We start from the raw sequence: 16,285 nt of genomic DNA, 5'->3' as shown, positions 1-16,285 counted from the left end.
CCACTCAGGCTGGAATATAGACTCTCACCAAGGGACTTTACTGCAATGCTAACATTCTTCCCTCTAAGAAAAGTTTTAGAAGGCAGGAGAAGACTCTGGTCCCTGATGTTTTAGAATGACTTTAAAAAAAAAAAAAAAACAACCCAGCACTTTTCAAAAGGAAATTACATTTGTAGTGGGTCCTTCCTCGTTTTCGGCGACACAGCATTGCAGGTTGAAAGACAAATCATTGCACTTGACAAGAATCCTTTTCCCAAACTTTTCTTCAAATGGCTTCACCTCCGGCTCAGCAGATGAGAAGTCAAGTTTCTTAAAAAAGAAAACATGGATATATAAACACATCACACTCGAATTAAAACCCATCATGAATGTTCCCACGGAAAATTGTATGTGCTCCTCCACTGCAGTGCCTTGGCATGTGAGGTCACGCCATATGTCATCCACACATCATGTGTCACCCACATGTCATGTGCTCATGCACCACAGTGCTGTGGCACTGTGAGGTCACATCATATCTAATAGGCAGGTGCAGCTGACCTAACAAGTCACATACACGGTGATAACCTGCTGATGGGCGCAGGATTAACATTACAGTTAAAGACAACCAAAACACGCACCAACATATGTGTAAAGACATGCAAAGTGCATTACACACACAGACACACACACACACACCCTTGCACGCACCCACACTCATGCACACATACAAACATGGATACCCAATAATAGAAAGGAAGTTCAGGGCTGAGCACGGAGGTGCATGCTTGTAGACCCAGAACTAAAGACGCAGAGGCAGGCAGATCTCTGTGAGTTTGAGGCCAGCCTGGGCTACATAGCAAGTTTCTGGACAGCCAGGGCTACACAGTGAGGTTCAGTATTAAATTTAAATAAATAAATGGAAATTCTGGATCAGTGAAATGACTCAGCAGGCAGCGTGTGTGCCTGGTGACCTGTGACCTTAGAATTCACGGTGAAGCTGAGAACCGACTCCTGGAGCTGCCATCTGACCTTCACGTGCACCCCAACCCATAACAGCAACCAATCAACCAACCACCCAGGGACGTCAGCAAAAGGGACGACACGGACGACCCTGAGACGTGGTGAGTGAGAGAGGACACGGCAGCCAGGTTCTGAGGGATTCCGCACTGAGGGGTTTGCTAAGACAGTCAGTTCATAAGGACTGCAGGCGGAACTCAGGTCTCCAGGGGCTTGGGCACCATCTCTAGGGACTGTTACTTGAGAGTTTCAGTTTGGAAAGATAAAAACATTCAAATATTCAAATATTCTGGAAAGAGATGGTGCAATGGTTGCACGGGGAATATATTTAATACCACTGAATTGTTTTCTTTTTCATTTGAATTTTATTTTCAAATGGCCAAAATTGTGAGGTTTGTGCTATGCGCAAGTCAGCACAGCAAGCAGAGGGTGTGAGCGGGAAGTCAGTGAAGAAACACAGAAACGGTTATTACTAACGCTAATGAGAGAGGCTCTCTAGTAAAAGCAGCACAAACGAGAGAGGAAGCATTTAGTGTGACACACAGTAGAGCCTTGTCCGCTCTTGGCAACTCTGGGCTACACTCACTGTCCTAGGCCCTAAAGAGCCGTGTCACACCACTCTTGGACTTCGCTGGGACACGGGTGGGTGTGGCTTGCACACATTCCCAGGTTTCTATCAGCCAGCTGAGAAGTGTTATGGCCTCCGCACGTCTACAGTGATAGGGTCCTGCTCTCCTGATTATCCTAAGGGGGCCTTAGAGGACTGATCAGTGCGGACCTGAGGCTTCAGGCTGGTGCCTTCCGGGGAGCTGGCTAAACACTGCTCTCAACATTCAACAAACGGTACACAGAACAGTAACTGTTTATGAATTTTACATTTTAAATATTAAATTAGCTCTTACCTGGGCATCTGGGTCCAAGTAAAAAAGCTTCACTCTGCTCTCACTTTTCAGTTTGATTTCCGCTTCTCTGGAGCTCTGTGGACAGAATAAAGAGTTTACAGTTAACAGAACCCTCTGCTTTCCCCCTTCACCCCTCAGGTATCTGAGTATGTCTCAAAGCTTCCTGTGGCAGCCTGGACGAGAACGGCCCAGGCGGCTCACAAACGCTTCGTCCCCAGTCGGTGGAGGTGGAAGGGGAGGGCTGTTGGAGGAGTGCGGCATGTGGGGTGGGTTCTCTGCTTAGCCTTGCTGTCCTGGCCTCACAGAGACCCACCTGCCTCTGTTTCCCAGAGTGCACCGCTGCAGCGGCGGCGGCTGTGGGGTGGGTTATGGAGTTCTGAAAATCCACACCATCCCACGCTGGCTTTCTTCCACTTGGCCTTGTGCGTGTGGACTAAGATGGAATTTCTCAGCTACTGTCCCAGCAGCAGGCCTGCCCACCTGCTGCCTTGTCCGCAGCCACAATGCCCTGAAAGTCCAGCCCTCTGAAACTGTAAGCAAGCACCTGGTAGACTTTCTTCTATAATTTGCCTTAATCATGGTATCTCTTCACAGCAACAGACAGAGACCCGCATTAGACGGCCCTGCCTGGTCTCTGGGATGCGGTGGTAAGCCAACCTAGAGGTGTGCACTGTGGCCTGGGCAGCTCGGCCGTAACGCTGGGGGACAGACAGCAGAGGCGCAGATTCCCTGAGGAGAGGTCGAGGTTTCCAACTGGAATCTCTCAGCGGACGGCCACGGGCTTGAGTGACAGGCTTGGGAACACCAGCATGCAGCTGACGAAGTCTTGGGGGCGGATAGGATTCCTCAGAGGGGGTGGAAGTGAGTTTCTAAGGGACAGGCAGAAGAGGAGCCACAGCTATGGAGGCAGGTGACGATGGAGGAGCGGGGTTGGAAGGGGGTACGTGCAAGAGGCTTCTGGCCACTCACAGTGTTCAGGCCACCTTTGTCTCCTCACTCACCATGCCTGTGGTGCACTCTTTTTGGCAGTCCCAGGTATTTATTTTTCATTTTCACAGGTAATGCGGAATTTCGACTACAATGCTCTCACTTCTTACTTTCCCCAAGGATGGAAGTCAGCTCTGCGCCCTAGACACGGGCCTGTGACAGTCGCAGTGGAGAAGGGGCTGCCTTCTCTGTTGATGGCTCAGCCACGTCTACTATTGTATTTCTAACTGAAGCCAATGAGAAGTTAAGAATCTTCCTAACCTTTCAGCCACTAAATTGTTATAATAGGTCCTCGGCTATGACTCAACCCCCATGACCATCTTTAACCTACTTGTAAATGCAATGACATCCATAAGTTGCTCTGCGAGCAAACCAGCCTCTCTACCTGGCCTTTTCACTTCTAAGTAAAAAGAATGCACAGGATGATGGCAAAGGCTCTCGCCCCGGTAACGGCTGTCACGGTGGAGGCCACAAGTGACTTCCTGGAGGTCAGGGGCAGTGCTGACATCTCCTGCCCGTGCTTCCTGGGCAGGCTGGGCCGCTGTGGTGGAGGCAGGCTCTCTCCGTCTCCCCTCATCTCGCCTACCCCTTTACCTAAACACAGAACACGCTGCGATGGCCTGGGAGCTTCCCTAGGAAGCTGTGAGGACTGGAGGCAGCAGGCAGCCCCGCACGCTAACTCTGAACTGAGTCCTTTGGCAAGGGCGAGACTGTAGCCTCAGACTTCTAATGGCGGACACAACAGCCTGAGCCCTTCTGGAAGCTGCTTGCTTTCTAAGTTGACTGTGCCAGGAGATGAGATGGTTATAGAGCTAGCAAAACCACTCTGAGTTCTGCGGAACCGGGGAGCAAATAGGGATGGATACACAGAAAGATAAATAGATATTAGTAGCCGAATTAGACAGAAAGCCTCCCAACGGCCCCTCTGTCACCCAGGGAGAAGACAGATCCTGATCTACCTCACACAGCCAACTGGGCCATGAGCTAGACACAAAGCAAGACCGGATTCTTAACGTCCCTCCAGCCCTCCCAAGGCCCCGAATGAGGTGTCAAACACAAGGAAAATACATGGTGGGTGAAGGCGCCATCAGGTGAAAAAGTGTCTAGGAAGTGAGGTAACAAAGGCATGGCTCAAGGACAGTGAGGCTTCACCTAGGAAATAATAAATATTTGGAACGGCAGCCTCCATTTCAATCCCCAGCACCACACAAGAAATAACAAATAACTGCTTTTATTAGCCGTGCTCACCAAAGACAAGGCACTGTGGCAGGGGCCTGAGTCATCTTTCCAAAGTCTCAACGTTAAATAGAAACTCATATTTTAATAAAAGTAAAATGGATAGGTCAAAGATGACGCAGAAACCCAAACAGAAAATAAACATGAAAACACAAAAAATATGAACAGTAAGCAAAAAAACAGACAATGAAGTAGAGTAAAATAGTCTTTAAAAAACTTTGGGAATAAGGCAGAGAAATATGAATATAGTGCTTAAGGCCAAGAAACTGGCAATATTTAAAACATCAAAAATACAATACTCTTTGACCCGGAAATCCCGGGTTTGAGGATGTCTTTCCTAAGTAAGAGCTCACGGATTCTATGTCACGATGCTTACCAAACAATTTACAGAGGCAGAAAACTGAAAATTATCTAAGTGTTCCTAAAAGAGGCATGGCTGAATAGAGCAAACACTATCCCACGAATGAACTACATCCTCTGAGTTGCGTGTGGTCCATCACAAACTTATTCTGCAGAGAGACCACATTCTCTGCCAACCTGAGAGACACCCAGGGCATATATTTGGGTAGTTAAAAAAAAAACTGTGAAAATAAGAGGCAAATCATGAGCACACCTTTAGGAAGGAAGTATAAACCTTGCACATGTATGTATACATTCTATCTGTGCTCAGCTTGCAATGTACACACACATTCTATCCCCGCTCAGCTTGCACGTGCACACACACACACACACACACACACACACACACACACACACACACACACATTCTATCCCTGCTCAGCTTGCAATGCACACACACATTCTATCCCCGCTCAGCTTGCACGTGCACACACACACACACACACACACACACACACATTCTATCCCTGCTCAGCTTGCACGTGCACACACATTCTATCTGTGCTCAGCTTGGTGCACGAGGAATCAGAGGTACCCCTGGAGAGTTCTCAGGAAGATGAAGACAGTCATGAAAAAGAAATGTTAACTTCTTTATACAATGTGGGGTCGTTTTACTGACAGGAAGCGTAAAAGTAAATTTTTAATCAATGCTAAGTAAAGATACTTATAATGTGTACTTTCACAGCCTAAGTACCCACAAAAATACAGCTGTTAAGAGAATTATCCCAAGACTGTGTACTTGAGCACACCTCAGAGCAGCAGAGTGCGGTCCTGCTCTGAAAATAGCCTGTGGTCAGTCAGTGCATAGTGTGGCTGTAGGAGGCTTCCTTCAGACAGCCCTTGCTCCATCCTGCCACGGCCTGCTTTCTATTTTAGGTTCAGTAGAGAAAAGAATGTGACAAAAGTGGACAAGAGCAGAGTGACCCTCCCAGAAGACGCCACTCAACCCACACAGATATCACCATCCCAGCAGGAGACGTTAAACTGCGGCCGTCACCTTCACTCCTTACAGATGCACCTCGGTCTGCGTGAGCAGACCAAACAATCGGAAGTGGAAAGAATCTATGACCCACTTTATTTACTTCACAGGCATGCTACAGGAGAAACCCATGTTGACTATTGAGTCATTTAGACGAAATGAGATAAAACAATTACCAAAATCGCCTGAGGCCAGAACATACATGTACGGGTGGTTGGTTTTCTGCATGCATGTCTGTGAACACGTGCACTCCTGGTCCCCAGGAAGGCCAGGAGGCCGTACCGGAACCTCTGGAACTGGAGACACGGGTGACTGTGAGCCGCCAGGTAGGTGCAGGGAGCCGAACAAACCATGGTCCTCTGGAAAAGCAGCTGGTGCTCTTAACCACTGAGCCATCTCGCCAACCCCCAGATTATCTACTTAATTTAGGAAGCTACCACACACACATCCACTGCATCTATGACATTTAACTCAAAGGACTAACATTTCACCTCAAGCACAAAGCCAGGCTAGAGCATCCTAGCTTAGCCACGGAACAATTGCCAAACCACAGCCCGCCCCGCCGTGTAATAACGGAATGGGTTTCTGGCTTGGGACTTAGAAAAGGAAGTGTTTGTTACAAACTTGGCTTCAAAACTCTTATAAAAATGTGTCCAGGAAACCACATGGGTTCCCACAAGCCCTGCTGACCACGGCCCCATCTCCTACTCAGACTCAGTGAGACTGTAAGTTGCAGACGCCATATACCCTGTCCTGTATTCCACTATGGAAGACTCACCTGCAAAGAAAAGCTCTTCGACTTAGAAATAAAGTGATAAAGAAACAGAACGGCAGCAGCTGGAGCCATAGGAAACCACACCAGGTGATAAAGCAGGCTAATGTTTGCACTTCCCCCGACACACAGCGAGGAAAATGCACTCAGGGAGGTGAAGGCTTTCTTCATGCTACACCCCCCAGTGCCATCTCACATCAAAGCAAGCAGAGAAAGGAGCTCAGTCAAGAAGCCCATTTGCCGGTTCACACGGGCTTTTCAAATACAAATACCTATGAGACTGATGCTGTGTGTGCGCTCTGTTGTAGTCACAATAGGAACGGTTTGACTCCATGCTAGACAGCAGGAGGAAAAGATTAAGATGTAGAGTAAATACAGCATGTCCCTGCTGTGGGCACAGGAAAGACGCCCGTGCTGCCGGTATAAGCAAACCCCGAAAATCCAAGCCCACTTCACTCACATCATGGGACCAGCCCATAATATTCCAGGATGAAACATGAGTTATTTTGCATTGAAACAACTTCCTGTCAGACATATCCTGTTTGGCTATGTCTCAGTCACAGCGGAGAACAGAAGCTGGAGCAACAGGATGATGGAGACAATGACTGGCTGTCCAGAGAGGGCAGCCTGCCACGGAATGGCACCTCCAGCTGCCTTCTGCCCCGCCGTCCCCGCCGTCCTCCACAGGCTTCACTGTGGCTGAGCCTCCATCAAACCCTCCCTTCCCTCTCTCCCTGCATCCCTCCTGCCCCATCCGGCACACTTCAGCGGACTTTGTAAGCATGGAGCTCCTGCCCCCTGAAAACAGGATGGCCATTAGCTAGCCAGCATCCCAGGCACTGTAGCAGATGGTGATAAACAGCCAGGCTGACCACAAAGGGGCCAGGCATAGGCACGCAGTCTCCGCTTAGAGCCTGGCCCTCACACTGCACACCTCTGAGTGCCGCCGCCGCCGGAACACACATGTGACTGACAGATCCACACTTCCAACAATCCTCATGGTAATACCCTGGGAGAGTGGCAATATGTTTTTTTACCCTTTTCCCTTTCCTTTCTCTCTGTCAAAGATTATATTGGCCAGGGAGCAGAAGACAAAGCTAAATTTCTTATACATCATAATAGGGAAAAAAATTGGATTTCTTGTTGGTTTACTTTGCTTTGTTTAAGATAGTTCTTGCTACAACCCAGGCTAACTTTGAACTTTCACTCTTCCTATGTTAGCCTCCCCAGGGATGTGTGCCACCATGCCTGGCTTGGAAATACAGATGTTAAATGAAATAGCCAACATTGGGCTCAAATAACCTGAGCTTCATCTTAGGTCACCATTCTGATTTCTAGACTGCATTAAAGTCCTGCTTCAACAAACTAAGACACAAAGCAGATCAAACATGCTGCTGTGGGGCACTCTGAGCATCCACATGCCGCCGTGGGGCACTCTGAGCACCCACAAACAAAAAAGTGTGTTTATGGGTGTCAAATGATGGCAGGACATCCTAACAAGACGGGTCAGGGATGCAGCTCAGTCATAGAGTAGTGGTCGGCTACGTACAGAAGGCCCTGGGGTGGGGGTGGGGCAGATAGAGAGACACAGACACAAACACAGAGAGAGAGGGGGGGGACAGAGACAGGGACAGAGACAGAGACACAGAGAGAGAGAGAGAGAGAGAGAGAGAGAGAGAGAGAGAGAGAGACAGAGACACAGACACAGACACAGACACAGACACAGAGAGAGACACACACACACGGGGGGGGGGGGGGGAACAGAGACAGAGACACAGAGAGAGACACAGAGAGAGAGAGACAGAGACAGAGACACAGAGAGAGACACAGAGAGAGAGAGACACACACAGAGACACAGAGAGACAGAGATAAAGAGAGAGACACACACACACAGAGGATAAACACAGGAGCCAGATGCCTAAAGTCCTCCAGGCTAGGCAAGGCGACAGTGGGGGCTCTAAAGTTAGCTTTAATAGGCAGGTGCTAAAAAGGTTCTGTGGAAACAGCTAAGTCCTGAAGAAAAACAACCACCTAAAGTTCCAGCCAGGAAGGAGGTTTATATTGAGAAAGGTCAATAGTGAATGCAGGTCTGTTTGCAATTCTATACAGACACACGATGCTTCTATGACAGTGTTGAACATGTGGGTTGCACAGCACCATTTCATTTTTTATTTAAAAAAGAAAGAAAAAAGGAAGTCAATAACACAAAGAAAAAAGGGACAGTGAAGACAAGAATCATGCACATCGCTCACACGGGAGATCAGGACACAGTCTTCACTGTAGCACTGTTCAGAGTAAGAAAGTTTGAAAGAGCCCAACATGTTTATACAGTAATAAAAACGACTGGCCAGATCTGCACCCGAAACAGGGCTTGGTGTGATATTATTGAACACCATGGCAAAATAAACAGTAAAGTGACTCTCAAACATATGAAATCACTATGGTGTCTTTATGGTAAATATACATGTGAACACATGGAGCACAGGTAAGTAGAGCAGCACAGGGAATTCTGTGACTGTGACAGGGGCAGTGACAGCACAGACAGGGACATGGGCAGCACAGGACAGGGGCAGAGAGAACACAGACTGGGGCAGTGACAGCACAGACAGGGGCAGTGACAGCACAGGACAGGGGCAGTAACAGCACAGGACAGGGGCAGTGACAGCACAGACAGGGGCAGTGACAGCACAGGACAGGGGCAGTGACAGCACAGGACAGGGGCAGTGACAGGACAGACAGGGGCAGTGACAGCATAGACAGGGGCACTGGCAACACAGACAGGGGCACTGGCAACACAGACAGGGGCAGTGACAGCATAGGACAGGGGCAGTGACAGGACAGACAGGGGCAGTGACAGCACAGGACAGGGGCAGTGACAGCACAGACAGACAGGGGCAGTGGCAGCACAGGGGCAGTGACAGCACAGGACAGGGGCAGTGACAGCACAGGACAGGGGCAGTGACAGCACAGACAGGGGCAGTGGCAGCACAGACAGGGGCACTGGCAGCACAGACAGGGGCAGTGACAGCACAGGACAGAGGCAGTGACAGCACAGGACAGGGGCAGTGACAGCACAGGACAGGGGCAGTGACAGCACAGAACAGGGGCACTGGCAACACAGACAGGGGCAGTGACAGCACAGGACAGGGGCAGTGACAGCATAGGACAGGGGCAGTGACAGGACAGACAGGGGCAGTGACAGCACAGGACAGGGGTAGTGACAGCACAGGACAGGGGCAGTGACAGGACAGACAGGGGCAGTGACAGCACAGGATAGGGGCAGTGACAGCACAGACAGGGGCAGTGACAGCACAGGACAGGGGCAGTGACAGCACAGGACAGGGGCAGTGACAGCACAGGACAGGGGCAGTGACAGGACAGACAGGGGCAGTGATAGCACAGACAGGGGCAGTGACAGCACAGGACAGGGGCAGTGACAGGACAGACAGGGGCAGTGACAGCACAGGACAGGGGCAGTGACAGCACAGGACAGGGGCAGTGACAGCACAGACAGGGGCAGTGACAGCACAGGACAGGGGCAGTGACAGGACAGACAGGGGCAGTGACAGCACAGGATAGGGGCAGTGACAGCACAGGACAGGGGCAGTGACAGCACAGGATAGGGGCAGTGACAGCACAGGACAGAGGCAGAGGCAGCACAGACAGGGGCAGTGGTAATGTTGTTTTTATTTTTGTTGTGCTTTTCAGTGACTGGGGTTTCTCAAAATTACAAAATGCACTTAGAGCCTCTCTGTCGTTGTCTGTTTATGTTCTGTTTGTTTCGGGTGACCCAGGAACGAGTTTTGTAACTTCGGCAGATCCTCTGGTTTCCCTTGGGAACTGTCGCTATTAAGTAAGATGGAGTGCCTCAGTGCGCTGCCTTAGTTATGTAAGCTTGACAGGAGCTAGGTCGTCCGAGGGGGCCCAGCTCACTGCGGACAGGGCCATCAGAGGCTGCTGTCCTGGTGCTTTAAGAAAGCCGGCTGTGCAAGGCACGGAGGAGGAAAGCAGCCAGCAGCACTCCTCCGTGTTCCTGCCAGGACTTCTTCCCTCAGTGAGGAGGGGGACCGAGCGCTGTAAGCTAAAGTAAACCCTTTCCTCCCGGGCTGCTTCTGGTCACGCTGTTTTTCACAGCAACAGCAGCATCACCTAAGAGGCCAACAAACATAATTTAAGTAGGAGGAGCCTAAGTAGGAGAGACCACTGGGTGTCCATAGAAGCATGTACTTTGGTTATTTCTTCAGTACTCGTGCTAATATATTAAACACAACGGCAGCATTAAAAAAAAACAGCAGCATACTTTGTAGGGTGTTTTCTGGATTACAGACTGAAGCGTCACTGTACCTCACGCCAGGAAGCAGACAGCGACAGTCGCGCCAACAGTGACGTTACTGCAGGAGAGCCACCAAATGGGAAACACTCAGCACCCAGCAGAGGGAGGGCACTCGAGTAACCTCACCTTGGCAAGCTCAGGCAGGTAGCTATCCAGACCGGAACCAGAACCTTCCAGCTTGCTCTGTTCATCATCTAAACGGCAGAAGAGACCAAGTGAGTTGTGTATAGTTGAAACTGTCTTACTCAATACAAAGTACACGGACCCAGTGGCTCAATACAAAGGACACGGACCCAGCGGCTCCCAAACTGAAAGGGACATCCTGAACAGCTCAGGGCCACACCCAGCGGGCAGGGTGGTGACACCAAGACCGCGTCCAGCTGAAGTCCCCCCTTAGCAGCACCCCCTCCCCATGCTGATGTCAGCTATGTGCAACAGCCCTCCAGCCACAGCCAATCAGAAGCTTTGGTGGGACTAAGCACACAGTGTTTGGCTTTTATCAGACTCTTGGGTAATGTGGGGAACAGCCGGGCTGGGAGTCACATATGTGCTTGACGTGCAATAGGAACACACATTAGACACATGGGCCGATTGCCCTGCAGCCCAAGGGAAGGTCCCTGCCGTCTTCACTTTGCCTTGAAGGTTACAAAGGTTAACACCAGCAACAGCGACCTTCCTATTTTAAAGAGTGATTCCTGGCCAGTGGCTGGGGCTACATCCTTTTATTATTACTTGAAAACTTTCCTTTTTACTTAAAGACAGCCTGCTGTAGGCCCAGCTAGCCTTGAACTTACTATGGGGCCAAGGATGACCTTGAACTTCTGACTCTCCCGCCTCCACCTCTGAGGTGGTGGGATTACTGGTGTGTGCCACCACACAGGGTTTGTGCCGAGCTGGGAGCCTAAGGCTTCCCGCATGGAAGCCAAGCGCTCTACCAACTGAGCTACAGCCCTCGCTCTTACTGCCACTGTCAGGTGTCTAAGGTCACATAGCTAAGACGTGACGTTCTTGACTCACACCCGGGCCTGGCCCTCCCCCATGCTGGCTGTTCATGTTACTTCCTTCACAAGCAACATCAAGGTTTTTCGTTTTCTTCTTTTTGTTTGTTTTGGATTTTTGAGACTGGGGCTCACTATGTAGCTCCAGTGGACCTGAAACTCCTTCAAAGCCTCTGGTCCCCAAGTGCTGGGATTGCGGGCAGCACCCTCGCCTGGCTTCAGGGGAGTAAAGTCTAATGTGAGAGAAGTCTTGGCCGGCACACCCGCTGAGAAAGGCTTGCCGTCCCTGGGCATTCACAGTTTCCCTTCTTCCTGGGGGGGGGGGGAGTGGCCACCTAGTGTGCACTGCAGAAAGCTGGACCTACCCACCTTCATGGGAGTCCCCGTTTCGCTTCTCTTGCATGGCAGCTTCGAAGTTGAGCTGGAGGATCTTGTTGAGAACCGTGACCCAGTCCTCCATCTCTGCCTCGCTGTCCGCGGCCAGAAGGTAACTGCTCTTGTCCTGCATCTTGAGCTCGAAAGCGAAGCGCCTGACTCTGTTGTTCTGCAGAGGAGACCGAGGAGAGACACACTGGGAAGCAGCTCAAGATAACCCGCCTGGTTGTTAGCGGCACCCTCTTATTGGCTCCGATGGTACATTAAACCCGCAAGCTCCCTCCCCAAGTGCCCCCCGCATCATAGGCCACCTCCTCTACTTTTAACCCTCCCATTTGATAATTACATGTCTTTTTATTTTTAAGTTATGTATATGAGTGCTTTGTCGGCATGTATGTATGCGCATCATCCGTGTGGTTTGTCCTGGAGGAGGTCAGGAGAGACCAGGAGAGGACCTGGGACTGGAGCTCAGGTGGTTGTGAGCCACCATGTGTGTGCTGGGGACCAAACCTGGTGGGTGCTCTGCAAAAGCAGCACGTGCCGGGGCTGGAGAGGGGGCTCGGTAACTAAGAGCATTTGCTGTTCTCTCTTTTTTTCACTTTTAGATTTATTTGTATTATTTTAGTTATATGTGTGTGTATGTATGTGTATGTATGTATGTGTATTTCTGTGTGTGTATGTGTGTGTGTGTGCATGCGTGCAGACGCCCATGGAGGCCAGAGGCATCAGCTTCTAGAGCTGGAGTTACAGACAGCGGCCATGGGTGCTGGCAAACAGACTTGTGCTCTTAACCACGAGCTATCTTTCAGGCCTCATCACCTTTCTTGTATACCTGACTTATGTGTTGCCCGCCCCTGCAATGGACAGAGGTCCTCAGGACAGAGCTTGCCCATTCTCTTTCTCAACGTAACTTCCACAGTCTTACAACAGGCATTTGAGAAGTGTTGTGCGGCACTACTGCCTTCCTAAGAGCTGACCAGCACCTAGCAATCTGTTCAACTTACCCATCTGGAACCTTTCCATCATTTACTAATCCTAAGGAGTGTGTGGACTCTTCACCTCACAGTCGGCATGTCAGTTTCCGGATGGAAGATAAACAAGTGCAGACCCAGATTAGCCCAGCTTGGTGCTGCCCCACCCGGCCCATCACCCTTTCATGGCGGGTGGTGGTGGTGGGTGGGTTATTCTGTGTGCTGTGCTATGCTGTCAGCACCCTGGCTGTCACCTACCACATGTTAGGGGAACAGCTATGAGTCAAGCATCTCCAGACACTGACGAATACGTCCTGGAGACAAACCCCCGAGGCTCACCACACTAGACAGACTCATCTCTGAAGAACACAGTGCACACAGGCTGAAGGAGGCGTAAAAACTCCCACTGGCTGTTGCAGAGACAGAACACCCCAACACCCGCTACCATCTTAGCCCCGTGTCTGCAGTTTGAACATGCTTCTCAGGGTAGTGCCCAGGCACAAGGTGACTCTCCCGAAGGCCCCGAACTTCTGCAGCAGGTTTTTGGTGCCTAAAGCTAAGTTTTCCTTTGGGCAAGGCCATACAACGCTGTGCACAGACCATCTGCCGCGGGCTCAGTAAGTGCACCTCAGGGTTCACTTAAACACAAAGGTGGGAATCAGAGAAGAAGCCAACAGCTGGGATGGACTCAAACATAGGAGGGGTAAAAGTGAAAAGTGAAAAAACACACGAGGCCTTGGTTCTCAGCTGTCCCCTCCGAGACCCATTTTCTTCATCTGCAATACACGTCTGACTGGCCCCAGTGGTTTTAAGTTACGATTAGGGTTTAAGAGTCTAAATTCTATCTTTCAGGTCTATCTCTAAATTCTCCCCTTAGGCATTTCTTTCAACTCACAGCAGTAATCTATTATTTTACTATCACACTATTATTCTATTATTATTATTATTATTATTATTATTATTATTATTATTATTATTGTTGCTATTATTCATCACACACCTATTATTTTAAGTGCCATTCAAAGAAGGGTATGGGAGGGAGGTGAGAGTATAGAGAAATGTGTCAACATACAATATATACCTATAGCAAGACCTCTTTATGGAACGCAGTGTCATGTACATTTATATACATAAATACATGTGACAAAAGTTTTAAAACTACAAAGTAAAATCCCAAAGCATTTTGTTTTCCAAAATCATTTAAATCACAACTTTTTGGGTTTTGTTGTTGTTGGTGGTGGTGACAGGGACTCATGTAAACCAGGCTACCCTCAAACTCCCTAGGCAGCCAAGAAAGACTTCAGACTCTGGAACTTCTTGCCTCTACCTCCCAAATGCTAGGATTTCAGGTGCGGGAGACTGTAGGTGTCTGCTGTAGGTGTCTGCTGTGGGTGTCTACTGTAGGTGTCTGCTGTAGGTGTCTGCTGTAGGTGTCTGCTGTGGGTGTCTACTGTAGGTGTCTGCTGTAGGTGTGTGCTGTAGGTGTCTACTGTAGGTGTGTGCTGTAGGTGTCTGCTGTAGGTGTTTGCTGTGGGTGTCTACTGTAGGTGTCTGCTGTAGGTGTGTGCTGTAGGTGTGTGCTGTAGGTGTCTACTGTAGGTGTCTGCTGTAGGTGTCTACTGTAGGTGTCTGCTGTAGGTGTCTATTGTAGGTGTCTGCTGTAGGTGTGTGCTGTAGGTGTGTGCTGTAGGTGTCTGCTGTAAGTGTCTGCTGTAGGTGTGTGCTGTAGGTGTCTACTGTAGGTGTCTGCTGTAGGTGTGTGCTGTAGGTGTCTGCTGTAGGTGTCTACTGTAGGTGTCTGCTGTAGGTGTGTGCTGTAGGTGTCTGCTGTAGGTGTCTATTGTAGGTGTCTGCTGTAGGTGTCTGCTGTAGGTGTCTGCTGTAGGTGTGTGCTGTAGGTGTGTGCTGTAGGTGTCTGCTGTAGGTGTGAGCTGTAGGTGTCTGCTGTAGGTGTCTGCTGTAGGTGTGTACTGTAGGTGTGTGCTGTGTCTGCTGTAGGTGTGTGCTGTAGGTGTGTGCTGTAGGTGTGTGCTGTAGGTGTGTGCTGTAGGTGTGTGCTGTAGGTGTCTGCTGTAGGGGTCTGCTGTAGGTGTGTGCTGTAGGTGTGTGCTGTGTCTGCTGTAGGTGTGTGCTGTAGGTGTGTGCTGTAGGTGTGTGCTGTAGGTGTGTGCTGTAGGTGTCTGCTGTAGGTGTCTATTGTAGGTGTCTGCTGTAGGTGTCTGCTGTAGGTGTCTGCTGTAGGTGTGTGCTGTAGGTGTGTGCTGTAGGTGTCTGCTGTAGGTGTGAGCTGTAGGTGTCTGCTGTAGGTGTCTGCTGTAGGTGTGTACTGTAGGTGTGTGCTGTGTCTGCTGTAGGTGTGTGCTGTAGGTGTGTGCTGTAGGTGTGTGCTGTAGGTGTGTGCTGTAGGGGTCTGCTGTAGGTGTGTGCTGTAGGTGTGTGCTGTGTCTGCTGTAGGTGTGTGCTGTAGGTGTGTGCTGTAGGTGTGTGCTGTAGGTGTGTGCTGTAGGTGTGTGCTGTAGGTGTGTGCTGTAGGTGTGTGCTGTAGGTGTGTGCTGTAGGTGTCTGCTGTAGGTGTGTGCTGTGTCTGCTGTAGGTGTGTGCTGTAGGTGTGTGCTGTAGGTGTGTGCTGTAGGTGTCTACTGTAGGTGTCTGCTGTAGGTGTGTGCTGTAGGTGTCTACTGTAGGTGTCTGCTGTAGGTGTCTACTGTTAGTGTGTGCTGTAGGTGTGTGCTGTAGGTGTCTGCTGTAGGTGTGTGCTGTAGGTGTGAGCTGTAGGTGTGTGCTGTAGGTGTGTGCTGTAGGTGTGTGCTGTAGATGTCTGCTGTAGGTGTGTGCTGTAGGTGTGTGCTGTAGGTGTGTGCTGTAGGTGTGTGCTGTGTCTGCTGTAGGTGTGTGCTGTGGGTGTCTACTGTAGGTGTCTGCTGTAGGTGTGTGCTGTAGGTGTCTGCTGTAGGTGTGAGCTGTAGGTGTCTGCTGTAGGTGTCTGCTGTAGGTGTGTACTGTAGGTGTGTGCTGTGTCTGCTGTAGGTGTGTGCTGTAGGTGTGTGCTGTAGGTGTGTGCTGTAGGTGTGTGCTGTAGGTGTCTGCTGTAGGGGTCTGCTGTAGGGGTCTGCTGTAGGTGTGTGCTGTAGGTGTGTGCTGTAGGTGTGTGCTGTAGGTGTGTGCTGTAGGTGTCTGCTGTAGGTGTGTGCTGTGTCTGCTGTAGGTGTGTGCTGTAGGTGTGTGCTGTAGGTGTGTGCTGTAGGTGTCTACTGTAGGTGTCTGCTGTAGGTGTGTGCTGTAGGTGTCTACTGTAGGTGTCTGCTGTAGGTGTCTACTGTTAGTGTGTGCTGTAGGT

At 50.1% G+C, this 16,285-nt stretch overlaps 1 protein-coding gene across 29 annotated transcripts in view; it reads right to left on the bottom strand.

Moving 5' to 3' along the window:
• DOCK9 (dedicator of cytokinesis 9) overlaps nt 1-16,285 on the bottom strand; it is a 262,679-nt gene that overhangs the window by 95,434 nt on the left and 150,960 nt on the right. For all 29 annotated transcript variants that reach the window (XM_084767070.1, XM_084767085.1, XM_084767065.1 and 26 more), the window contains exons 8-11: nt 11,972-12,146; nt 10,731-10,798; nt 1,899-1,973; nt 169-309 (exon numbers count right to left, since the gene is read on the bottom strand). In XM_084767070.1, the coding sequence (XP_084623196.1) occupies nt 169-309; nt 1,899-1,973; nt 10,731-10,798; nt 11,972-12,146 (459 nt within the window). The remainder of the gene's footprint in view (nt 1-168; nt 310-1,898; nt 1,974-10,730; nt 10,799-11,971; nt 12,147-16,285) is intronic.

The sequence above is a fragment of the Acomys minous genome (assembly GCF_964271855.1).
Source record: "Acomys minous genome assembly, chromosome: 18".
NCBI lineage: Eukaryota > Metazoa > Chordata > Mammalia > Rodentia > Muridae > Acomys > Acomys minous.
Note: the sequence above shows the minus strand (reverse complement) of the source record. Positions and strands in the feature narration are given on the sequence as shown.